Here is a 27,056-nt window from a genome sequence, read left to right on the forward strand (position 1 = left end):
CTCTAAGAAATTTCGTTCAATTTGGAGACTATCTAATGGTAACAAAAAACATGCCCTTGATAAACTGTCAAATTTGTTTGACTCATATGGATGACTAAATGTTTTTCTAATTGATTGAAGTTTTCTAGAAATATGATCTTTACATTGGGATAAAAGGAGTGAACGGTTCGACCCTTCATCCTACGTTGGGAATAGATCAAGTTTTGCGAACGTTAGGATGAAAGAATAACCTCTGGTTTTGATAATATGGTAAAAAAGAAACGCATAACGTAAGCATACGGAATTCTTGAAATCCAATTCAACGAAACAAACACGCCTTTGTTTACAGTACTGTTAAATACAACGCCAGAAGAATTATTTTCGACCTTCCCGACATGACCAACTTATTCGCAGCTTCAACTCAGATGCTAGAATACAGAGTTACACCACGTAGAACAGTGGCAAAACCAGAAACATTTTAGTTAGTAACACCGGCCGCAGGCTTCAACTCAACAAGAGCTTTCTTAATTCTCTCCACAGCTGCCTGTAGGGTGGGAAGGGATGCAGCGTAGGAGATTCGTATGCACGTGTCATCTCCAAATGCATCTCCCGGTACTAGTGCAACCTGTAAATGAGCAACAACCCATGCCAGCATTTTATTCAACCATCAACATTTCAAACTACAGTAGCTATTAAAATATGGATCTTCCGATATAGCAATCCAATGCATACCTGACCCCTGTCAAGTAGGTAACGGCATAGTGACTCTGAATTCTCAATTTTACCAAATCCTTCAGCCTCTGTTCCATAGTAAGTGCTGAAATCTATGAAGAGATAGAAAGCTCCCTGAAAGCGAGATGCAAGATGGTGAAGAAATTAGGATAGCAAGTAGAATAGAAAGAGAGAATAACGGATGAAAAATAGTAATCCCTCAAAGGAGTGCTGTACTCCAAGACAAGGGGGGAAAGAAACAGAGAAAAATAAAGGGAAGGAAACGGATCATTGGTACCCTGGGTTCGGAGATCTTGACACCTGAAAGTTCGCCAAAGCTTTTGACCAAGAAATCCCGTCGCTCCCGGAATGCTTTCACCATAACAGAAACTGCCTCTCCACCAGCAAAACCAAGACCTAATGCAGCCACTCCTGCTTTCTGTGATATACTACAGGCACCTGAGGTGAACTATGGCACATTACACTGGGATTAGCTGTGTGTAACAAACTGCAAAAACAAAAACATACATGTCCCAATATTGACCTCCAAAGTAGGCCAATTATTTAATAATCCCGACATCTTTCAATGACCTTTTTCTTATGACAACGATGCCAATTACTCATCCACCAACTTAACTTGGGTTGGAAAGAACCCTGTTCCGCTAGAAGTAAATTGTAAAAACAAGTTAGCTATGCATTAGTTAAAATTGGCCAGAGGGCTTGGATTTATTGTTTAGGTGGTACCACTCGGGAGATTCTTTTTTGACCAGGCTACATAAGGGCAGAACTAGAAACTAATTGGACGAGAAACCAAAAACTCATTATGCAGTAGGAACTTGAGAAGAATGAACTAGTCAAATGGCTAGGAACACCTAACAGAGTTCCATTAAATAATATTAAAATATTAAAAATAAATAAATCAGTTGCGACTTGCGAATGAAAGCTAAGGAATTTGAATAATCCTATGCTGGATCCACTTCTCCCAACCATTTGTTGAGTCCTATTTCTAAGAGCGTACAAGCTAGTGGTGGCTCTTGTTCTGAAACTAGAACTGAGTGGTAATGTTCGAATTGTCAAAACTTTGGGCATTTTCCTGCACAATGTCCAAAACGATCAGTGGTTTTTACTGATAAAAAACATTTATTCACTATACTACCCCGTGAAACAGAGAAACAAATTGATGGGCGGCTGGAAGCGGAAGAAGAAAGTCCCGATGACAAGAATTAGCACCGTAGCAGCAACATATCCTGGGTGCTCTCTGCTCCTTAAGAACTCTCTCTCAACTATAATTGTGTTTAGTTACTTTAATGTGGTTGACCATCAATAACATTCAAAACATGTTAGACTGTCAGTTTAACTTCATGTAAGGTAACTGTTAAACTAGTGGTCTGCCCATTAAGGTATCTGTTTAACTGCATGCATGATACCTCTTACTGTACTTTACTACACATACGTCCTCATAATTCCAAACTTCAACTAAAGATTAGAACTTGCACCACTAGCCCCATGTTTAATATTTCAACCTAGTAATGAACTTGAATTTACAATGCCAAGCAACATCAATCAGGAATCTGTTGGAACAACTAACATTACCTTCAATATTTTCCTGAAGGTACATCTCAGATACTACCAATTTTCCTATGTGTTGAAGGACACATATATTTTCTTTTTTTCCTTTTAGTGTTTACGAGAAAGTGTTTTATCCAACCGAAAACTGATAACGAATGCCATAAGCTAACAGGAAGTATATTTGAATAACACAATAGTAAAAAAAGGTGCCATCATCACATGTTAAATGATGGGAAAAATATATTTGGAAGATGCGTAAAGTACAAAATACCTGACTCTGGAGCTTTCCACAAGCCGCAACAAAGTGTTTAGGCCCGGCGATATATCCAAGTCGCCAACCAGTCATTGCAAAAGCCTACAAAAGTACCACCTTCTGAATGTCAACCTTCAGCGTCAAACCTACCGCCTTTGGTTTTTTGTTTTTCACCATTTATCAAGAATCATGGAAAAGCCACCTTTACAGAAGAGGAGTATAAATTTACACGGAGTTAACGATATGGTTACCTTAGAAAACCCATTGACTGTCAGAGTCCTCTCCCACATGCCTGGCAAGGATGCAAAGCTTGTATGAGTTGCCGGTGCATAAATTATGTGTTCATATATTTCATCAGAAATAACCTGAATGAAACAGTAGCGGAAAGTTCAGGTTTCAAATGTTAAGGTGCAGGTAATAAATACAGGTCTTTTAGTTCAGGTACAGTGAGGGTACCAGAAGCCTAGGATGCTTTGCTACAATCTTAGCAATCTCTTGAAGCAAATTCTTGGGGTAAACAGACCCTGTGGGGTTGGATGGAGAACAAAGAATCAGCAGTCTTGACTTCTCAGTGAGTTTGGATTCGAGAAGTTTAGGATCTAAGAGAAAATCATTGGAGATGCTCGTTGGAAGAATCACAGGAGTTGCATCGGCCATCCTTGCCATTTCAGGGTAACTCACCCAAAATGGAGCTGGAATTATAACCTGTGAGTTACATGATTATCCGTAAATGTGTGTCACCTTCCAATTATTCACTTGAATGCAAATTAACCACCAACATATACACCCAAAAAGAAGAAAGAAGATAAAAGAACATTCCTTAATTATCGGGCCAACACTTGGTCTCTCTAAACTAACAAACTTCCGAATTGAAATTCAAGGACATCACGGTATGATATAATGATTTCATTTCATATTAAGATACCATGCCTAATGTTGATTGCATTATACTATGAGTACTAAAAATTTAGAAAGTAACCTCATCCCCTGGGGAACAAACTGCAAGCACAGCTTGAACAATGCTCTGCTTGGCTCCATTGCTAACTACAATCTGATCCGGTGTGTAAGTGATCCCATTCTCCTCTAAAAAAATCTGAATCGTTACTTACAACTCAAACCATATAACATATAACATATATCTCAACATTCAAGAATGAGAAATAGAAAGAAAAACCGAAAAAGCCGAACCTTTGAGCTTATGACAAATTGCTTGGCGCAGCTCCAAAGTCCCTGCATTTGGTGTGTACCTGGTGAAGCCTTCGCGAATCGCATTGATACCCGCCTTTAAAAACGAAAAAAACAAATTAAAATTTGAAAACAACCCATCATCCGCAATTGAAAATTGGGATTACAACAACAACAAACACAAAGAAGGCCAAGTATCACTCCGGTCTAGTGGTATTCCTTCACTTGTAAGTGAGAGGTGAGGCGAAGTTGAACCACATAATAGCAAGTCAAGGCTAGCCCACTCCCCCACTCCATTTGTTAAAAAAAAAAAAAAAAAAAAAAAACACACGAAGGATATGGATTGAAAATGTAGAAGAAGGTACCTCAGCTATGATGGAAGGGGTATCGAAATCGGGTTCGCCAGCAGCTAATCGAATGACGGGCACTCCGGCTTGCACGAGAGCCGTGGCCTGGTCAGTAATGGCGACTGTCTTCGAAGGCTTGACGGAGTTGACTCGTGGGCTCAGAGAGACGTCGACTTCCACTTGGGACTGGTCATTGCCAGTCACTGCCACCGCCATCACAACTCCTCCTCTTGATCTACTCTTACTGTTGCTCCGACACGTGAGAGGAAGCAAACGAGACTGACAAGGGAAACATATGGATTTTGGGTTTGAACCCAAATCGGATCCGGGGATTCGGGTTTCGAAACTGGGACGGGCAATGCTGGAGGTCGATGTCTGGAGGGAAAAGGCGGCCATGGGGGTGGGTGGAGCAGGTAGTGTTGTTGGAGTTGGATTGCTCCTCCAATTGGGTTTGGGTTTGGTGAATTGGATTCTTGCATCTTTTAAAAGACAAGGGGTTGGTGGGAAAGCTGACAGGATTGACTGACCAAGGCTGCGGGATAAACATCACGTAACTTTGTTTAATTTCATGGTAGGATTAGTAGAACCTTCTTTAAGTGAGGGACTAGTATATTTTAATTGCTACCCGAACTTTTCAGTGTCATTATCCGATTCCGGAGTCTTAAAGACCTTTATCTTAAGCGTAAATACAAAAAGGTATGATATGGACCCTGGATCACAGAATTTCGCTATGATTTACCGAATTTCATACAAGGTTATGAATATCATTGTAACTCGAGCCAAAGTCATAGATAGTAAGGAAAAAACCATTTTGTTCCAAGCTAATTTAGGAAAGGTACATACTGTGGTAGATGATTAGGTGGAATGAAATTACCCTACCTGAAATATGGAGATTGCATGAAGCAATTCCTTCTCAGCCTATCCAAAACCGAGAACCTAGCTGTATTAACTAGTATGATGATGAAGATGTAAAAATACATTTTAACAATGATAGGTTAACCAGGCTAAATTTAGATCGAATGAGTGTTGATTCCCTAAGACAAAACCCTTTCAAAACAAATTCTTTCAGGAATACAACGCCTGAATCAAGCTTATATGAGTAAGACTATGAAAGAACTATCTTAGAAGGCTTTAGAAAAACCCAAGAACAAGTGCATTACCTATTCTCTAAGGTCGAGAATACTGGAGCCACAACTCCCTTTAGGAATTCTAGGAATCTACCCTTACAGCTTGAGTTTACGTGGGATGATGTTGAATCTAACATCTGTGTGATAACAAAATTTGAACCAATTAAGGATTTTATTGAGAAAGATTATCTCAGCGAAGATAATGCTTTGAAAAGAGAATGACTAGAAAAAGCCTACAATCTTTAGGCCAACAAGCCTCTAGGATAGAGAATTCATTAAAGACCAATGATTCTCTCAAGTCTAGATTTTGGAACCCTAAAGAACCAGGAACATCTTTCAATTCTTTTGAAGAAAAGAAGAAGGTCAACCAACCAATGTTTAAACCATCTTCTGATCTTAAGGACTATAAGTTAGGAAATAATGATAACTTTATTGATGCTTTGGTAAAAAGATTAAGCTCAATAAAACTATTGTAGCCAAATGTCTTAGTTATTATTGAAACCTAAATTGCTGATTTGAAAGAGCAATTTGCCGAATCAACCTTAGACCCACAGGTGAATATGATAAGACAAGGATACAAAGTCACAAGAACACCTATCCTAAAAAATTAGGAAAACTAATGAAAAAGACTTGAAAACTTTGAGTTTTAACGATAAGGACAAAATAAAGGGTAAAGTGAATAGTACCAAGATTGACTTTTTAGTGTAAAAATGTGGTTTTTCGTTAAAGTGAACAGTATTGGAAACTTTTCGTTAAAGTTCTCTAAAATGCAATAGTAGCAGGATTTATAGGACAACTTTGTGGATGGTGGTATTTCCACCTAGGTGAAGAAGCAAAAAGACAAATCCTTGTTGCCACAAAGGTAAGAGAAATTAATGGGCAGATAGTAGCTTAAGAAGATGTGGTGAATACCCTAATCTACACCATTTACCTTTTTTGTTGGATCAACTGAGCTTCAACAAGATAGGTCTAGAGAACTCCTAATGAACTTAAAATGCCCAACTTTGTCTCATTTTAGGTCGTATAAAGATGTTTTCTATGCCAAGGTCTTCCTTAAATCTGATTGTAATGCTGATTTCTGGAAAGAAAAGTTTATTTCTGGACTACCTCCTCTATTAGTTGAAAAGGTACGAAGTCGAATAAAAGTAAAATTCGGAGGAAATATACCTTATGACAGGTATACCTATGGAGAACTTACCTCTAAAATATGTGTTGAAGGATTAGCGCTTTATAATGATACGAAGCTAAAACAACAGCCTAATAAGCAGAGAGCTTTAGGATCAAAAGAAATGGGAGATTTCTACAAACAATTTGGTTTTGAACCTAAATGTCAATCTTCTTCAAGGAAACCCCTTAGGAAAACAAAAAGATTTTCCAAAAAATTACCCGGAAGATAGTCCACATAAATCATCTAAACTTCATTGGTCGTTTCACATGCGCAAATTCCAGCCTCGCAACAAAAAAAAAGAAAAGAAGAAGAACTAGATAAAAAAAAAACCTGTTGTTTGCTACAAGCATGAAAAAGTTGGACACATGAGACCTCAATGTCGAATAAAAGAGAAAATTAACAATCTCAATCTAGATGAGAGTTTGAAAGGGTAATTATGCCAGCTAATGTTAAACTCATCTAATTCTGAAGAAAGCAATAGTGAAGTTGCAGTTCTTGAAGATGAAAAGATATTTACATCATCAATAGATGCTAGCATCACGGAGTTAGAAAATGAATGTGCCTGCAAGCTAAATCTATGTGTTATCACCAAAGAAGAAAGTTTGATTTTAGACTTAATCGATAGGCTAGAAGATCCTTTAGAGAAAAGAGAAGTTTTGAAAAAAAATATTTAGATTTGGCAAAAGAAAAGGAAAAGCCTGAGCCTAGTGAGAAACAACCAATTGAAGCTTATATATTCAAAAGAAAATTCCCTATGAGCTTGGTTGTTTTGATTCCTTGAACTCTATCAATTCTCGCCTGAACAAAAGAAGAAATTAAGGGATTAAAGCATAGAGTTGAAGTCCTCGAACTCTATCATTTCTTGCCTGAAGAATAAGTTCGAAATAAATGCAATAGAACTGAAATTGAAAGCAAGTTTCAGCATCTGATGGATGACTTTGTAGAAAAGAAAAAAATAAGCCACCAGAGTTTGAACCAATTTTGGAGCTTGGTGATCCGAACAACAACATTTCAACCTTGAAGTATGTTAGTAGCATTGACAAGGTGATTTCTCAAAAATGTATTCTATAATTACCTTTGTTATTAACAAAACTTTCAGGTTCTCAATCTAAACACTCATTGATTCCGGAGTAGATCTAAATTGTATAAATGAGGGAGTTGTACCCACAAGTACTTCTCTAAAATGTCTCAAGGTCTGCGTAGTGCAACTGATCAACCTATGAAAATTCAATATAAAGTGTCAAATGCCTTAGTTGTTCAAGATGAGTTTTGTTTTGAAAATCCTTTTGTTATGTTTAAAGGACTAAGCCATGCTGTGATTTTAGGTACTCCTTTTATCGACATGCTTTACCCATTCAAAGTTTCTAAAGAAGGTATTGAAACTGAAGTTGAAGGAACAAAGGTAAAGTTCACATTTTCCAGAGAACCCCAAATGCAGTATGTAAATTCCACACAAAAGAATATTCAAAATAAAGAAAATTTTCTTTGTTCTCTGAAAGAAGAAATGTATTTTAAAATGACTAAAGAACAACTCACTACAAAGATAGTAAAAGAAAAAGTTGAGTCCACCCAAAAGGAATTTGAAAAACAGGTATGTGCTGAAATTCCAAGCGCTTTTTTGAGATTGTAAGAAGCATATTGTCGAATTACCCTATGAGCCTGATTTTAATGAAAAGAAAATTTCCACTAAGGCTCGACCTATTCAAATGAATAGCAGATTGATGAAGATTTGCTAGAAAGAAATCAATGAACTTCTTGAAAAAGAAGCTAATCCGAAAGAGCTATTTTCCTTTGAGCTGTTCAGCATTCTATGTAGAAAATGCCACTGAACTTGAACAAGGAGTGCCCAGGTTAGTTATCAATTACAAACCTTTGAATAAAGCTCTTAGATGGATTAGATCCCTATTCCAAATAAGAGAAATTTGTTAGATATGCTGAATCAAGCTGTAATAATTTTACATGAAGTCTGGATATTGGCAGATTCAAATTGCTGAAAAGCACAGGTATAATACTGCATTCAATATCTCATTCAGACATTATGAATTTGTAATGCCTTTTGGATTAAAGAAAGCTCCTTTTGAATTTCAAAATATCATGCATGACATCTTTAATCCTTATTCCACTTTTACTATTGTTTATATTGATGATGTTGTAGTCTTTTCTAATTTGTTAGAATAGCACTTTAAGCATCTAAGTATTTTCTTGAAAGTGGTGAAGAATGCATGTTTAGTAGTTTTAGCTCTAAAGATGAAACTCTTTCAAACCAAGGTTCACTTTTTAGGGCATAATATTCATATAGGAATTCTTTTGCCTATTGATTTTGTTAATAAATTTCCGAATGAAATTTTAGATAAAAAACAACTACAAAGATTTTTGGGCAGTTTAAATTATGCAGGTGATTTTTACAAAGACCTAGCCAAAAGTAAGTGCAAATTAATCTTCTTTCGGGACATCTTTTCGTTTGAATGTAGTAGAGGATTTGCGAGGGGTATCAGGTGCTAGATTGTCTTCAATATCGCATTCCTCTTGCTCTGCCTCTAAATCCGAAATCTCGACCAACAAATACTGCGGAGGGGGGAACTCCATATGTTTGATCTCCTCATAAATTCTGAAGACACTGTAACCCCTAAGGTGGTCTCACTAGGCGTAACCAGTGGGGAATCCGACATCAAACTCCTCTTCAAGTAACTTCTCATGGTCTTCTCGAAGCATAGACATCTCAAAGGTATGCATGTAAGGTAAGTTGTTGAAGCTTTTTGATGCGCTTGTTATCTCTCTGATCAACCTCTTGGCAAAGATGCTTAATCTCCTTCCAAAGAGTTTCCCTCTTGAAATTTCTAGGATGGGTACTAGTTTAACCTAAAGGAGGTGAATAGGTTCCAACTTAAAAATCCAATTCAAATTTAATTCTCAATTTAACTTCTACATTCGCATCACATACCAAACTATCCTACACATATGCAGTTAAAATGATAAATAAAATGTGCACACAGGATGTAGAATTTAACGAAGCAAAACTCGCCACTAGGAAAATCCTGGGGCTCCCATGCTAGGACAATCACTAAGAGAAATGAGTATAGAAAGACATACAAAACTCATTAACTACACACACATACCAGTAGGCAGTTTTTGTCTTTGCGCTTTGCTACTAGATCTTTCTTCAGTCTTCGAGTGGAAGTGGCACGACACTAACGTGGCCCGTCAATCATTGCCACCTCGAAATTTTCAAGATATTAATGTGATCATGCAAAATGTATGAAATGAAATGATTTTTGAAAATCAACCAATTACGAAAATCACAAGCACATTTTCATAATTAATTTCTAATTTAGGTGCAAGAAAAAACAGCCAATAAAAACTAATATTTTCTCATTAAAACACTCAACAGTGAAACTGATTTTTCTTCATGGAAATCCTTCTCTGTGCGCACGGGCTGCTCACATGTCGTTGCTTTCTAATGATGTTTCATGCAGCAAAAAAAAACCAAAATCCTAATCTAATTCATGCGACAAAAAAATATATGCAATGTTGCTAGTGTTGCTGACTAAATTAAGCTCAAATATCCCTTGGTGCATGCAAGTGTGCTATACGACAGGTTTTTTTTTCTTTTCATTAAGGCACAAAACAGCAGCCCAAAAACAAAGCCTATTCTAATGCATGCTGCAACAACCAAAACCAAAAATTATGATACGATGATGACTTCTGAATACCCAACGCATACTCTCTCAAATAAATGACTGCTCTCAGTGCATATATATGTTGTAATAGGGCAGCAGTAGCACGAAATGAATATCTAAGCACCTATATATATTGGCTGCAGTAGAAGACTTTTAATGAACTTAAAACTCTAAAAGATTGAGACTACAAATGATCAGATTAAAACAAAAGTAATTGAAAATATCAAACATGATAAACATGCATGGCTAGCATGAAGTTGTTGAGATAAAGCAGACAAACTAAATTATCAAATTACTAACCAAGGGCTAAGGTATTTTACCTATAGGATTCCACGACATTAGCTTCTAAGCTTAAACCAATTTAACATACAGCCACAGAAACAAATAGTTTCCAAAAGAATTTTAAACCCAAATTCAAAACAGGCCGTTAAAACCAATAAGCCAAATCGACATGAACCCAGATTATGTGCATATGCATTACAATTGTACCTGAGTAGATATCTCTGAAACATTTGTCATTTTTGTGATCGAGAGTACGAGAGACAAATTTAGACCAAAATAACATGTACTAGCCTAAGAATTACATACTCAGACGTTTTGTTTATGAACATCCAATTTTACCCTAACAATCTCCCCTTTTGGGATTTCATAAAGATAAAACCCTCCATCACAATATTACAGATGGATAATAATATAAAAGACCATGCATAACATCAATTTCTGTAACATGCACACTCAAACAAAAAAACTTGTGGTGCACAAAAGATACAAGTTGCTGAAAATAAAAGCATTTATATATGCAATAGCAAGCAACCACGTTTTTGAAATTCTACTTCTCCTCCTAGATATAAGCATCATACTTTTCCCCCCTTTTGTCTAGAAAGGTCAAAGGTCTAAAAGTAGGAGAGAAATAAATAAATGTCAAATAGGGATGAGGCAAATAGACATCAAGTTTGTCTTATTCACTTGAAATGCGAAACAGATCCTGCCCTGAAAGATATATCTTTGAGGTAATCATCCGGTGCAATTTGCGGAAGATAAGCGAACATAACGAAATGACATGGAAAAAATTTCCTTTATGTGAATTGAAACCACTTCGGAAGAATGAAAGTGAGACGAATTGAGAAGGGGAAAGAAAACTAATGCAACAGTGGGAAAAAATAAACATGGAAAGAAATGCATCTTTTATATTGTTAAGCTCCCCTTGAACAAATGCTTAAAAAAATATAATGAAATGCAGAACACAAATTATATGATTTTTTTTTTCCTTTAATCTATGAGAAGCATATGATTGTACCAACAAGAATGAAAGAGTGCAAAAGCACATGTAGTTCCAAATCCACATTCACAAGTTAACACTTTCCCTGAACCATAACATGTATGAGTGTAGTTGAGAGTATATAAGATCCTTACTTTGGGTAAAGAGATGTGTTGTAGCATCACTGTTTGACCTAAGTGTCCCAAAAGGTCCTGCTAAGGCAAGTAAACTGCTCGAATCACCAAGCTCTAGGCTGTCCACAAGTGACATGCTCCCAGTTAAGAGGCAGCCCATTGGCCCCAAAGCAAAGCTTCAGGCTCATTTTTGGAGGTGGTGCAAAGATATTCCACTCTATTTTCTACAGTGGTTTCATTCATGATCATTGTTCTCTCAAATATCCTTGAAGCTTAACGACGTTCTTTCGAAACGGGAAGAATACAAGGTCTCTTAAATGGTAATTTAGTACCATTCATACAACAAGGAGCATGCCAATGCTCTTAATTCGGTTGGATATACCTGAAGTTATTGCTAGAGATGTGATTTAGGTATAAAGTTAGTATGCATAGTATCACATACATCCAGACAACTAACTTTCCCACATTCATACCTAATCATGTATTTAATTGAATTCGGTCACATGTTTTAACTCATATCCAGAAACATGATTCAATTAACTCATATCCGAGGACAATATCAATAAGATTATCCATAGCTAAAACAAACACTAAACTGGAATCCAAGAACACAGAAAAATGTTCATAAAGTAAATGGTTTACTAAGGAGATTTGGCCAACAATGTCAAAATTCTGCTCTTCCAACGATGTTTGGTGGAGCAAAATTAGTTTCACATATTGACTACAAAAATGGCACTCCTTAATGACATTGGTAGAGGCAAGAACAAGTGCATAACCAATAATCTATTCCATCAAGACGGAAGTAGATTCTGCAGGGATGAGGTTTGGAAATATTATCCCTTATTCTTGAAGTTTTAGGTCTTAGGTGCCAATGATCATACTTCGAGCGTGATGCCACACATTGGCAAGCCTTGATTCTACCATATGTTGTAAAAAACAAACTCAAAATTGGATTGTGAAAGAGACAGACCTAGACTCGAGTTCGGTAAGTTCCAGCCGAAGCTGGAGGGGTTTGTTCGGTAGGCCTTTGTCGAAGCTGAGCAATACCGTTCGGTGTACCTCTGCTGAAGCAGAGCATGCCTTTCGATGCATCATTGCCGATGCAGGGCACCACCATTTAGACGCTTTGACCGCACTAGGTTAAGCCATTCGGTAGACTCCAGCAGAACTGGGTTTATATTGTTCGGTAGACTCCAGCCGAAGCTGGGTCTATACATTTTTTTCACGTTTGTGGTAGTAATCAGATCTGAGAATTTAGTAAACATTCATTCTTTACACTGCTACTTCGAGAGTAAGTTAGAAATAAGGAAGGACGAGAAAAATATTCTCCAGTTAAAATTCAATCAGATTTATAAACTTTAGAATTGTACTCATTCATGGATGTAATCATAGTGTGCTTTAGGCAATATTGTTCATAATTAAACGGGTTGTAGAAGCGAGCCAAAGAGCCATGGAATCCTCGTTCGGGGCGTATTTCCATTTATAATGCCTCGGGCATAAGTCTTCGAATCAAGATCATGGTGGAGGCTTATTCAGCTCTTCCATGACGATGTTGTCTTCAATTGTTTCTTAGCTTCTTGATAGTCAAGTGGAGATTCACGTCTTGTACCCACATAAAGTGGTTTCAGTCAAGAAACGTCCAAGTTAGTGAAATCGAACTTGTTACGGTTCGATAATCCACTGAATAGAGGGAACAAGATTGTGATTGGTACTATGGAAATAAGATATCCATAAGCATCAAAGTTAGAACATTCGGGTTCTAAGACATGGTTTTCATGAAAAACGTCGGGTTTTCATGGGATTGTTTTATGAAAACGTTAGGTTTCAAAGGCACTAAATTCGAAACTACAGGTTTGATTTTAGTTATGAACTTCCTGTTCATAAAAAGAGGTACCTGTAAGAACATATAATACAATGTACAACTAAGTGTAGTGGATTTGGGTTGCTTCAGAAACTCAAGTGTGAGTGCTTTGAGACTACGAAAGGGAGTTAAAGAAATAAAATATTGAATCTTTAAAGTCCAAAAGTGGACTTCAAGCCAATAATTTTGGATTAATTATCAGATTAATGGACTGCTAGTCATTTTAATTAATTTAATATATTGTAACCATTCATGTTTGATCGTAAAAGCAAAATATAACTTTAGGTCGTATTCACTTTAGATGGCTTCAGGCCAAATAATTAAGAAAATACAGCCTAAATGAGGCTTAGCTGTAGGCACGGCAAACCTAGTTAGGCATGGGTTAAAAGCCGAAAAAATGATTAAGGCCGTGATAAAAAATGATTAGGGTTGTGAAGATCATGGCAGCCCAGCAAAAAATTGTTGGCTGCTGTCCAAGAAAAGAGAAGCCTGCAGCAAAGTTACAGGTTGGGCTCAGGTTATGGCTGCAAAGCAGCCTAGATAGGCTGCAAGTGTCAGCAGGCCGAGGGGGATCGAGGCCCAGCAAGCATCAAGCTTGCTGGTGGGCTGAGGCGCGACAAAAATGAGAGCCCAGCAGTGCGTGCTGCAGTCTGCAGCAAAGCATGGGCCTTCGACTCCCATGGATTGATCTATAACAACTATTGTGCCCGAAGCGCCTGCATTTAGACCAGTTGTAGTTTAAGGTGAAGGTTCAATTGATCTTGCCTTGTAGGTAAGCAGTGCCTCGAGAAAGACCATAAACATAAAAAAGAGGAACTCAAGCAGAGGCTGAAAGTCCCTTTCTCTTTCCTTATTGTCTAGCGATACCATTTATATTTGTAGCAATGCATGGGACTACTTTCTATAAAGCACTTTGGGTGGCTCTACTACTTCCATAGGCGGCCGGAGGAGTGGGCAAATTAGCTACTGGCTGATCGAATGCGGGCCAAGCAGGGGACGAAGCCCAACAGGTTTTTGCTGGCTTTTGGTGTGGGTTGAGGGTTGTAGGCCCAGCTTGCAGAAAATCTTCCCAGGCTGAATGCCTGTTGGTCTCACACACCTGTAGCAAAGCTGCTGTGGTCTAAGGTAGGGATGGGCAACGGTTATGGCGGGCGGGTAACCACAGTTATTTACCTATAACCGTTTAAGCTTTTACCCGCATAACCGTTTACCCATTGGGTATTTACATAAACCGGTATATCCATACCCATAACTGTTTATAAATAGTTAACCATACCCATTTACCCATAACCGCGTACCTGTTTACTTTTTTTTTACCCGTCTACCTTTTTTTTAACAACTTGAAAATTAAAAAGAAATTTGTCATAATTTTCTTTTTTCTAACTATTAAATACCGTTATAAGTACATTTAACATGTATTTTTATATTAACGGCAATATTATTTATGAATATATGCGATGTCTCTCAATTATTTGACGGTCAATCTATTACAAGAATCATGCATGGTTGTAGGTTAATTAATATTCTTGTATATATATATATATATATATATATATATATATGTAAGTACGCAACAGTATGCTAATAAGCTAATTTGATAAATATTTGGTTTTTTATTTAGAAACATATGTTCATCGATCCAAGCCATTTAATTGATTTCTAATTTTGGGGTCAAATATTTATTGAAGTCAAAACTCCAAAAGACTCCAAAACAAAATTATCGAACACTCTAATGCTTTAGCACATTCAATTACATATATTAAACATTAGCCCATTCTATCAACTATATTTTTTTCTCAAGTGTGGCATAAATATATATATATATATATATATATGTATATATATATATATATATATATATTATATGGCCCTTTATAACCAAATATATCTTGGGATACTAAACCTATTTAGAAACCTTTTTTTTTTTTTTTTTTTTAGTTTTACATATATTAAAATAAACGGTTAAATGGGTACCCGTTTATAACTGCAGGTAATGCCCATAACCGCCCATTTAAATTTGATGGGTAAACGGTTATACGCATAACCGTTTATTTATCTAAACGGTTTCCTATAACCGTAACCGTCAAATTTAAATGGGCGGATAACCGCAGTTACCCATAACCAATGGGTATTTGCCCATCCCTAGTCTAGGGGAAGCGGGCCCAAGCTACTAGCTCAACTTGCCTTCGGCTTAGCAATGGTGCAGTTTCAGGCCGCGACTCAGCCACAAAATAGCCCTTTTTTTTTTCTCGAAAAATCTAGGGTTTGATAAAAACCTTAATTGCTTCTATTTTCCTTCAATTCTTTGACTCACAAATTCCACATAGTGATTTATAAATGCATAATGCATGAACGTACATATGTTGATAAATATATGAACATATACAATATATATGTTGGAAGGTAAATATAAATGTAGGGGGTTCATACATCATGGGGAATGTTTTCATGCTTCATGGTCATTTCAAATATCTTTCTTTATTTTAAGCGTACCTGATTGGTTGAAAACTACAAAAGCCCTTGAATTGTATCTCCAATGTGTTGTATCACGTTCAACACAGAAAAATTAAATTGAATCAATAACATGTAGATCAATTCAAAATAATAAATTAATCATAAAAAGAATGATTAAAACGTAATACTCCTTGATTGAAGATCAAACTCTCTTTAGCACAGTGTCAAGAGTGTGTTGATAACGTGTTAAAGGTCTAATTTACTGAACAATTATGAAGGCCATAGAGAGAAGGGGTGCAACACAGTAGAGAGAAAGAGGGAGATGTGTAATTGTGAGGTGTGTTGTATCATCCCATTGTGGCGTTATTTATAGTAGTAGGAAAGGTTAAATCCTTATCCTAATAGGATTACAACTCTAATAGGATAATATCTAACCCTATAGAATATTTCAAGATATCCCTAGATATACTAGAATTTACATAATCATGTTCCTAATCTAATAGGATTGTAACACTCTTAACTTTGTTATTTAAAAATAAAAATAATTATTATTGATATTTCAAAAATCTAAATATGCACTACAAACTTTTATATTTGAAATGAAAATTACTCTTACAAGGATTGAATAATTTTATTTTGAAGTGCCAACAAAAAGCTTTTAGAAGGGAGAAAAAGCAAGATGGGGTCATATCCAGATGTACGGCCAAGATGTTCTTTAATCAGGCCCCATCGTGTCCACTCTTTTTTGCCCCATAGTCGTTAGCAGTTATTCAGCTCCCAAACCTTCAGACCAAGATCAGATAGTTACAAAACTCAAACTACGAAAAATAAAAAGATGGCGGTTTCTGCTCTAATCGTTACGACTCCAATGCCCCTCGCCCAAACTCAAAGCCTTAATCCTCCTTCTACAACCTCACTCTCCTCCTTTAAACCCACCTCCACTTGTTCCTGTTCATCTTCATCTTCTTCTTCTTCATTCTCAGCAACTGCAAACAAATCTTCCTGGAAATTTTCAAATATTTTGAGCAACAAGTGCTTAATGGATGTGGTATGAGGCTGTTAGCATCTTCAATTATGGCATTGTCTCCTTTGGAAGCGGACGCCACGAGACTTGAGTACTACGCCACCGTGGGGGAGCCCCTCTGTGAGTTGAACTTTGTTCTTTCTGGCCTTGGTTTCTATGATGTTTCAGTTGACTCCGGCGTCGAAGCTCCTCGCGGCGAGCTCATCAATGTGAGTTCCCAATTTGTGCTCTCGTCAGCTATGTTTTTATTTTATTTTGTTTTATTTATTTATTTTTTTTAGTACATTGATATTTTTACAAAAAGAGAAGGAAGAATTCGGCTAAATCATACAATAAACAGCCTAATTTGGTATCGAATTCGTTATTCACGAGATTCGAATATAAGACATCTCACTTCTAAAGGAAAATGAATATCATCATAACGTAATACTGAGTGACCTCTTCAACTATGTTATGCCTTTTATTTAATTAAAAAAAAAAAAAAACATTCAAAACGTTTGTTGGATTTTTCTGGGTTTGATTTTTTTTTTTTTTTTGTATACTTTTTTATTTCTGAATATGAATTTTTGTTTCTTGTTAACGGATATCAAATACAATATGAATACGATTTGCACCGGAGTTTAAATTCTCTTTTTCTTTGTAGCTTAGATAATTTAAAATATGATATGTCTTGTTAGAAACAATGTACGTATATACAAACCCTTTATCAAAAGGGATTCACATTTTTTCTTTAAAATATGAATTAGTTGTGAGACTCATTCCACATCGAACTTCAAAGATCCAAACCATCTATTTTGTAAGTCTCGATTTAAAGTAATTCTTACAAAAATTCAATTCAATCTAAAACCATTTGCCTATTTAATTATCACAACAAAATTTCAATATTTCTTAGAGAACTAAGTGTTTGTCAATTTCTTTGAACTCAATTATATGCCTCAAATATTTCTAATTTGGCTAATATTTTCCAAGGATTATCTATAAGGTACAATTTGAAAAATAGACGATTTGGATCGTTAAGTTCAATGTAATGTGTGCCTCACAACTTAACCCTATTTAAAAAAAGAAAAAAGAAAAATAGAGATCACTTCGCTTATAGTCTTCTTATATATGGGTGTGATTAAAACATTGGGAAAGAAAGTGAAGTCGATTGTGTTTTAATATAGTGACCATCAGCAGTGCTCTCCTAAGGTCCTTTTTCAGAGGACCTGTGAGGACCTCTTTTATATGAGTCATATGATTAGTCTTACGGTAAAAAAATTTATGAGTTTATATAAACCTATTACACCTAAACAAAATCAAAACAGGCTTCACGCTCATCCTTCCTTCTTGCTTCGCGAGAGAGGAGCAAAATGGCAACCCGTTCAGTAGCTCTCTACTGCTATGCTCCCACACTTGAAGATCATCGCTAACAGTTCGAGATCGTCCCTGGGAAGATTGTTCTTCCATCATACAACAATCTGCAATTAAAATTAAAAGTGAACCAAAATATCAAATATAAAAGCAGCATCCGTTTCGATCAATTCAAACCAGTAATGATTCCATTTTCTTGGTCTGTTAATTAAATGTTTGTTCCCAAAAACTGAAATTGTTAAGAGAGAAGCTTGAGGAATGTAATAAGGCTCAACTTCAAATGCTGGCCAACATTCTCCCTTGTGAGTAGGCCGGCACGAACGAAACAGAACTAGGCAGCACACATTTAGAAAATGGATGACCAAAAATGGCATATACCAAGATTTTGATCACTGAATGAATTGATAAACAATCTTATTTTAGTACCGATCATTTCTCCATTTTCTAAAAATGAAGTTTTTACAAGACAAGTGTATCAAACACAACTTAATTATACAGTAGTTTGTTTGAATGAACGCAGATTCACTACACGGCAAGATTCGCTGATGGGACGGTATTTGACAGTAGCTACAAACGTATTGGTGTTGGCAAGGTATGAAAATAGTATCTCTTTATTTCCTAATTGACAGTAATTATGCATGACATGCAGCTTTTAAATCTAGAATCACATGGAGCAATGAGCATAAACGTATTGTTCATCTTTTTCGTACTTCGGTGCAATTTATATATTATCTTAAGTCTTAACTTAAAGGTGTGTTCAATTTTTCAGGCTTCGTTATCACTCTCCCAGTGTTGGAATAAACTTTAACTCATTATCCAGGTTTGCAATGTTGAGGTATAAATTGGATTTAGGTAATGTAGAGTTTTAGTTAACTTCTACCGCAATTTTAAAATCAACATCAAAATTAAAGAATCTTTCCAGCCACAAATAAATTGATCATCAAGGATATGATCAATAGCCGTTAAACCTTTCCTGATGCACCCATCATTATTGTAGCATAGTCGAAGAAAACTCGGCATCACCTTCTGTAATATCAAGTAAAAACACTAATTAGCTGGCTTGGATGTTCACTCAATCTCTCCAGTTTTGAAAGCAGCATCAGAAACAAAGAAAATTTTTCTTTTGAGACAAATTAAATTGATAAAATCATACAGTTTTCAAAATTGGAGAAATTGTGGATCTGACAAATGCTTTGTTTTCCTTTTCTTTTGCTTCTCTCGGAGTAATTTCCTTCTCCATACCTTCATTTATGCATGCCCATTTACCTTTATCTTATATTCTGGTTTCCAGGCTATTAGGGGACTGGATCAAGGAATTTTTGGGGGTGACGGTGTGCCTCCGATGCAAATAGGTAAGACCATAAAGCTGCTTATGTTTCTATACGTTTCTTGCCATTTGTGAAAAAAAATAAGAAGAAACCAAATCATAACCCATCATATATCACACAGGAGGAAAGCACAAGCTTGACATTCCTCCACATTTACCATATGGGCCAGAACCTGCAGGATGCTTCTCAGGTGAGTTTCTGTTATTTTTTGAACTCCATATCTTGATTCTTTAGTTTTCCATGATTATGGTATACGACTCTTGTCGTCGACCAAAGTCATCAGTTGAAACTTTCTGTGATCTTACAAAAGACATCATTGAATCACTATCATCCTCACTATCTGCGAATGTGTGGTACTTGCAATATGCTACAAATTCACTTTTCGGGACAATTTAATAACACTATTGTCGATATCTTCTATCATAATTTCGTACAAAAAATGTTTTTGATCAAGTTCAGTCTCTTAATATCGATAGTATAATCATGGCAATGCTTGCTAATTTTTTTCCTACAGCTTAAGGAGAAAAATTAAAATACATTAAGATAAAGTCATTCCTTTTGAGTCTTGACATCTATTCAGAAACTGATACATGTATATCTTTTATAGGTGACTGCAATACACCTGGCAACGCTACTCTCGTCTACGATATTAATTTTGTTGGGATCTACTCAGGAAACAGACACTACCAAGCATAACTGCTTGGACGATGAAGGGACAGCCGTCACGCAAAGGCAAATACGGTCGCCGGAAATATTGGACGGCAAAAAAGATGATGCGCAAATTTTGTCGTGCAATGCCCGTGACGTCAGACATTGCATGACAAAGGAAATTGCTTTGTCGCGTGAAATAAATGTTGCAGGACGGATTTGGTGGTCATTGCGCGAAACGACGAGTGACGAATGAGTATTCGTTGTGCGTGACACTCCGAGCGACGAAACTAGGGTTCAACTCCCAGACCCTCGCGCGACGGACATAAGGCCGTTGCAGTAAGATTTTAAAATTATTTTTTAAAATAATTTTTGTTTATTTTTTCCTTTTAAATGTTGATGATATTGTTTTATGTATAAATTAATTTAATGAAATTAAAAACAGAAAATGTAAAGAAGAATATTGAATTAATAAATGATTGAAAATGTACAAACAATGGAAGGAAATATTTTAAAATTTGAAAACAATTTAAAAAAAAAAACTAAAATATGTAGTTGTCCACGTCACAATCGCCTGCTAGTGGTGTTGCTGCTACGTTGGGGCTGGGAGGTCGTAGCTACTGCGGCGGTGGGCTGGGAGGTTGCTGGAGGTGGTTCAACGTCGGGGAATCGAATGCTAGAGATTTGAAGGGTGAGACGAATTTGGTTCATCAAACTGCTTTGGGCCACAAGTTGAGACTACTGGATGGAAATCTGCTCCTTTAGGTCTGCCACTTCAGATGTCAATGATTCTACCTCTTCTATTCTCAGCCTGGAGGATGATGCAGACAGGTCCCGAAGGTGGGCTTTTCCAAGCCCCCGATGAACATTCCCACGCCTATGACCGAGGGTCTGATCAAGTGTGTCCATCATAATCTGGAAACCGACATCCTCAGGGGGAAACACCTCCTTGATCAGGGTCACTGGGGGAAGCTAGGAAGCCACCTCCTTCAGAATGGTTTGGCCCTTATCCACCATGGTGGACTAGAAAAATGAAATAAACAAATTAATTTTAATATACATGTAATTAATGTTAATACTAGTTGAATATTAAAAAATTGGAATAACTTACATGAAGCTGCTCCGTCAGCTCATCCTCGGGCCGAACATACACCTTTGTGAACATTTCAATCTTAGGAAACTTTGACCCTTCCTGAATAAAAAAAATATTAACACATAGATTACCAATTGTGTAATAGAGAGTAAAAAGAATGAAACTTAAAATAAATATACGGTTACCTTGCGTTGCTCCTCCAACCTATAAGAGAAGCGTCGTGAGCCGAAGCGATGAAAAAGTTTCTTCTTCAACCGATTGATCAAGTTTGCCTTCACTTTTTTCTGTTGAATTAAAAAAACGTATTAGTTTAGATATTTATAACAAATTAATGAAAAATTAAAATATTATTTAAAAATATAAAAAATTTGATTAAATATTATTATACTTACGAGGTATTTCTCATCATGAAAATGGCCGTAGAGCCACTCCCATTCATCCCGGCGGTCCACCAACTCTATAGGGCACCCATCTGCTAGAACAACCTCCAGACCGTCATATTTCTCGTAATGCTTGTGGAGGTTGCTTTTCCATTGAGTGAACCTACCGACGTAAAGGTTGTTGGTGTACTGGTTTTGATTGGCATTGAGGTTCGTGAGCTCATAGTGATGGTGCAAAACTCAACAAATAAATAGCACTGTTCTAAAAATCCCCGCGTAGCACCTCCCCAGTTAATGCTTAGGCGTTTGAAAATTAAGCAAGGGAGCCTAGACTTGCTGAGGTACCCGCCTAGCCCGCCCAGACTCGCCTAGGCACCGACTAGGTTGCAACTCACTTAGACAGAAAATAAATAGGTTTCATTTTGCATTTTTTTTGTTCAATAAATTGTAAAGACTTGTTGAATACTTAAATGAACACACATTATATGCTTATTCCCCATATTTTCATTATGTCCAATACTTCATAATATATATATCATTCTATTTTGTAGTTTATGATGAAATTATGTATATTTTAAGTATAAACAGACACTTATTTACACAAAATACAGTAGATTTACTTAAATTTGCCTAGTCCGCCTAGGCGCCCACTTAGGCCTCGCCTAGCTGCCTAGGCGCTAGGCCCTAACCCGCTACCCTACTAGCACCTAACTCTTTTAGAACCTTGATAAATAGTAGTTAAAACTTATAATATTTGTATACTTTAATAAAAATTTAGTATTTGAGGTTGAAAATACTTACCGATAATTCATGAAGAACGGCTTCCTTGACTTTAGGTGGGACAACTTTCCATGACTCCCACAGTAGGGGGCAATGATTCCTAATAATCGAGCCAATGTCGTAGGCCAATGCACTGGCTGCTCCTTTGTTGCAACCGCACGATGTCGAGGATCCCACGTAATGGTGATCTTCTCGGTCATGGTGCGAGTGGTTTGTGATGTCTTCAAAAGTTTGCATCGGCCCCTGGTTTTTTTTATTTTTTATTTTTATTTTTTAAACTACCAAATAAACAAAGTAAACATTAGACAAATTCTATTCTCTACTAAAAATACCTCCCCTAAAACTATAATATTTCCTAAAACCTGCAGACAATATAACAACAAAAACAACACATCTACCCAACAAATCAAATAGTTTATACCAATTGGGGACTTTAAAACAAAATTTACAACTTGTATCAAGTGTTTTCACTTCTAATTGCATCACTGACCGTGAATCTGTGAAGAAACTACATAGATATTGGATTGCCCATGTAATTAAGTAAGTTGAGGACATTATCAATGTGAGTAGTCTCATCTCTTTGAAATTTGAACACCCCATATTCATAACTTGAAAAATATACTAAAGATTTTCACTAATGACAAAATAAAAGAATAAGAAAGATAAGTTTTTAAGAGTGTAACCAAAGAATGTATCAACCAACTTTTTGTAAAGAAGATTGGGGATCTTCTTTTGTCATCCACCAACAAATTTCAGTATTCTCCTTGACAATATTTTGTAACTAATGACTTTTTACGAACCTACTTGAAAAATCAAATAATTTATACAACCAAAAACACTTTCAAAATTTCGATTATGCAACGAGAAAGATGCATTACCTGTCTGGGAGCCCTTTCCATGGACAAAGGAAGCCTCACTAAACTGCTCAGCCTCCTCGGAACTCCAAGGCCGTCGATGAGTTCGCTGGGCACTTAGTACATGATGCATCACCGAAGAAGTTAATGGCACAAGAGCCGTAGACACTGTTGAACCGAAAGGCATGACCAGAGGGACACACTGTAACATCTCGATATTTCTGATTCGGAAGCTAAATCCGGTGATAGGCCAACATAAAGTCATGGTTAATCTCTATGCTATTAACCATAACAAATTTCTTTCGTTAAAAGAAATCCAGCAAAATATAAAAATATTAAATTTGGGGTTATTTTTATGGTTGTATCTAACCGTCTCGTTAGACTACCTACGTACCTTGCGAAGGGATCAAGCCATTCATGGTTCGTCATTAAGCATTCTAGAACAACATCTCTCCACAAAATCTGTAGAAAAACAGCATTATTGGACCAAGTTTAGGCTCCCCTTGGAGCATTCAAAACTAAACCAAATTGTATAATATTATATGGGTTTTAAAGCTTGTGTTCTGTACTTTAAAGGCATATAAAGTTTGTAGAAAACAGAGCTCTAAATTGGAAGTTATGCCAAAAAGAAAATAGAGTCTTGAAACTGGAAATCTAGTTTTCTGCTGCTATCTGGCAGCCGAGTGACCCAACTTTGGATATAATTTTGATCAATCAAAATTCAATAGAATTTAGTGAAATCATATGGGTTTTGATCACAGACATGTCTAATTTCAAAACAAAAAATATTAGATCAAAAAGAACTCACGAGGACATAGAAATCAAGAGCCAAAGAGGGCTACTTGAAACATAGTTTCTCTATGTAAAATGAACAAGTATTCTACAATGTTAAACCCATACTCTAATCAAATTTACAATCCCATGCAATCCCAAAACTATTTAGGAATCATATTTAACTTCTATTTCTATGTGTTAGCTTACCCATATCATGCTTAATTCTTCCTCTTTTAGCCAAAGTCTACAAACAATTCAATAAAATTAATGTATGTACCATTTCTTGTTCTTGTCCTGCCCTCCAAAGTCGTTCATCAATCTACCACATAGCTACTAAGCTCCTAAATCAATGTTACCACTCCTCAACAAGAACACCAGAAATTCAAGTTAAACACATAAATCTCAAACTTGTTGGAAAAGGAAACTTGAAATTTGGAAGATCCACTTACATATCCTGAAAGCGCATGAAGAGAGGAGTATTTTTCTCTCTTGGGTCGAGACCTATCTCTGGTGAGGTTAGACGGAATCGGCGTCAAAGCTTCTAGGCTTCAACATACGGGCATGCTTGGTTCCAGCATATGGGTTTGGTATCAAATTGAAGAGGGCTTCGCTACGAATACATAGGCTTCAACCGTGCATGATTTCGTTACCGTACGAGAAAGTTATGATTCCACGAATTTTTTTGGAGTGAAGGAGAATTAAAGGGAAGAAGAACACAGCAGCCCCCTCCTCACTGCTGGTTTCTCACGCAGGAAAGGAGAAAAAGGAAGTCATTGGCTTCCAGAAAGTTCCACTTGAATTTACTAAAATGTCCTTTTATTTAGAAAATTCGTAACTTACTCATCCTAACTTCAAATCACATTTCATTTGCGCTCACACGTCCGTATCGAAACGTACTATTCAAATATGTAAAGAAATCTGGAAAATCATGAAAGGATCAAATACGTTTGTGAGGAAATCCGTTTAAAACAATAGGGCAATTTCATCATTTTCCAATTAACGAAAAATTATACGACATAATTAATAATGAAATCCTGAAGCAGAATTTCACATTTTCCCCATTCGAATTTCATAACCATAAATCTATTTATTCTCAATTACTCCACATATACATATGTTTTAAATTTTCAGCTATATTACACACCCGTCGTGCCTATATCAGGTGGGGATATCAACTATTTATTCTCAATTTTTTGCAGCTTCTGCCTTCCTGCATTTTGGTTAAATTCAATAAAGTGAAAAGACTTTTGACGACAGAAGCACTGTCGTGCAAAACATGGTGCTTCCACTTTTGGCGCCATTCAACTACGCTATGCTACATTTTTTATAGCACTTGGTTCGTCATGCATTACCTTTTTTTTTATTTTATTATTATTTTTTTTTTAAATCGTTTTTTGAATGTTTTTCAAACCACATAAATACTTAAAAAATCAAGAACTTATTTCATTAAATCATTTGTGCATAATTAATTAATATAAATACTCATTAAAATGCATTAATTTTATTCAAAATAAACATTGAGTACATATTTAAGTAAACCATTCATAATAAAAAAAAAACTTCTAATTCAGATCTCATTATTAAATAAGCACTAAAATTAAAATAAAAAAACACTATTCTACTCCTTCGCTGGTAGTTGTGGCTCTCACTGTAGTTTTGCCGCACATTGATTATCAAACTTCCACTCCTGGAAACGAGACTTGAACATGTTGTCGATTGCCTTCATCATATTTGGGTTACTTTTGTCAATGTCCCAATTAGGCTGTCATGCGAAAATTAATAAATTAAAATCTCACCATTATATTAAATTTAACAAACATAATTATTATTTAACTAATAACTTAACACATACAGCTAATTCGTCAATCAAGTGCATCTGGATGTGGTAGAAACTAACACACAAATTAAACCCTATAAATTATGCAATCATAGTATGAGCAAGTAGGGATCGTTCTATTCCAGGGATTATAAGGGATACTAATCAACACAAACTAAACTTATAAAACTGAAAACTAAGTTAAACTAACACAAATAAGAACTAAAGGAGGGTTTTTGGACGAATTTAAGAAACTAAAGTAAATTGCATCAAACAAAGTAAAGTATGCATGAAAATTGGGTGAAAGGCTAGCTAGAGGATTCTTCTCTACACATGAACCATATGCATACAAATCGATTTCCAGTTATTATTCCTATAAACCATGAATGACAATGCCCCAAATTAATCGTGAACATCACTAATTCACTTTCAGATTTTCCTAATTTCATTGAATTGGACTCAGCGACGCAATCAAATTATTCTTATCAAGTTCCCTACATGAACAACATAATAGAGATACATATTAAAGATCATTAAGTTCTGTGAAAATCATAAGCATTGACAAGACATTCGTAACTATGAAAAGCATGATACTCCTGCCAATAATTTACTTAACTAAATCATGACTAGTGACTTTTACTACTTGTAAATATAAATTCATAATGATTAGGTGAAATTTCCTTATATTCTAGCATCAAATCCCTGCATGCAAACTAAGTGTGCACCCTTAATAAACATACAAGAATAAGTTTTCTATAAAACAGTTAAGTAAATCGCATTCATGTTTTATGAAACAATAACTGGATGTAATCAATTCATATAAAACATATGATCATGGCTTTGAATTCACCTCTAGCTAAAAGGAAATTTAGTTACACATGTTCAACATAATTGAAAAACAATCTAAAATAAACATTGAAACTAAACAAGGATAGAAAGAACTCTGAAAAATTCTAGCAACTTCAATGGATGAATGGTAGGTATGGCACAATCTCCCCCCTTGAAAGCTGCGGCAATAACTTGTATTTATAGGGCTAGGGCACGGCCTACTTTGTGGTGGAAAAGGATTGAATTATTTGCATTGGTTTAGGACTCCTTAAATCAGATAGGAAGTGGTTTAATGTGATAAGGAATCCCCCTTGCAGTTGGAGATAAGGTAAAGTAGGATTAGGATAGGATAAGATAAGGTTTGTTAAGGATAAGGTTGGATAAGATTTCCCTTTAATTTCTGATTCCTTGTCTTCCAAGCCTCAATCCTAATTCTTCCAGATTGTAGCACAGTCCTA

At 36.1% G+C, this 27,056-nt stretch overlaps 1 protein-coding gene and 1 pseudogene across 1 annotated transcript; one reads left to right on the plus strand and one right to left on the minus strand.

The window, feature by feature from the left end:
- Positions 1-297: 297 nt before the first annotated feature.
- LOC137720171 (bifunctional aspartate aminotransferase and glutamate/aspartate-prephenate aminotransferase-like) lies at positions 298-4,513 on the minus strand. The gene is made up of 9 exons (XM_068459186.1): positions 4,063-4,513; positions 3,701-3,794; positions 3,492-3,595; positions 2,969-3,217; positions 2,764-2,877; positions 2,531-2,614; positions 989-1,159; positions 712-825; positions 298-604 (listed from the first exon to the last, which is right to left on the minus strand). The coding sequence occupies exons 1-9, from the start codon at positions 4,438-4,440 to the stop codon at positions 458-460; spliced, it is 1,455 nt and encodes a 484-aa protein (XP_068315287.1). The 5' UTR covers positions 4,441-4,513; the 3' UTR covers positions 298-457.
- Positions 4,514-16,558: 12,045 nt separating this feature from the next.
- LOC137719892 (photosynthetic NDH subunit of lumenal location 4, chloroplastic-like) lies at positions 16,559-20,121 on the plus strand (annotated as a pseudogene).
- Positions 20,122-27,056: the final 6,935 nt, after the last annotated feature.

The sequence above is a fragment of the Pyrus communis genome, chromosome 16 (assembly GCF_963583255.1).
Source record: "Pyrus communis chromosome 16, drPyrComm1.1, whole genome shotgun sequence".
Lineage (NCBI taxonomy): Eukaryota > Viridiplantae > Streptophyta > Magnoliopsida > Rosales > Rosaceae > Pyrus > Pyrus communis.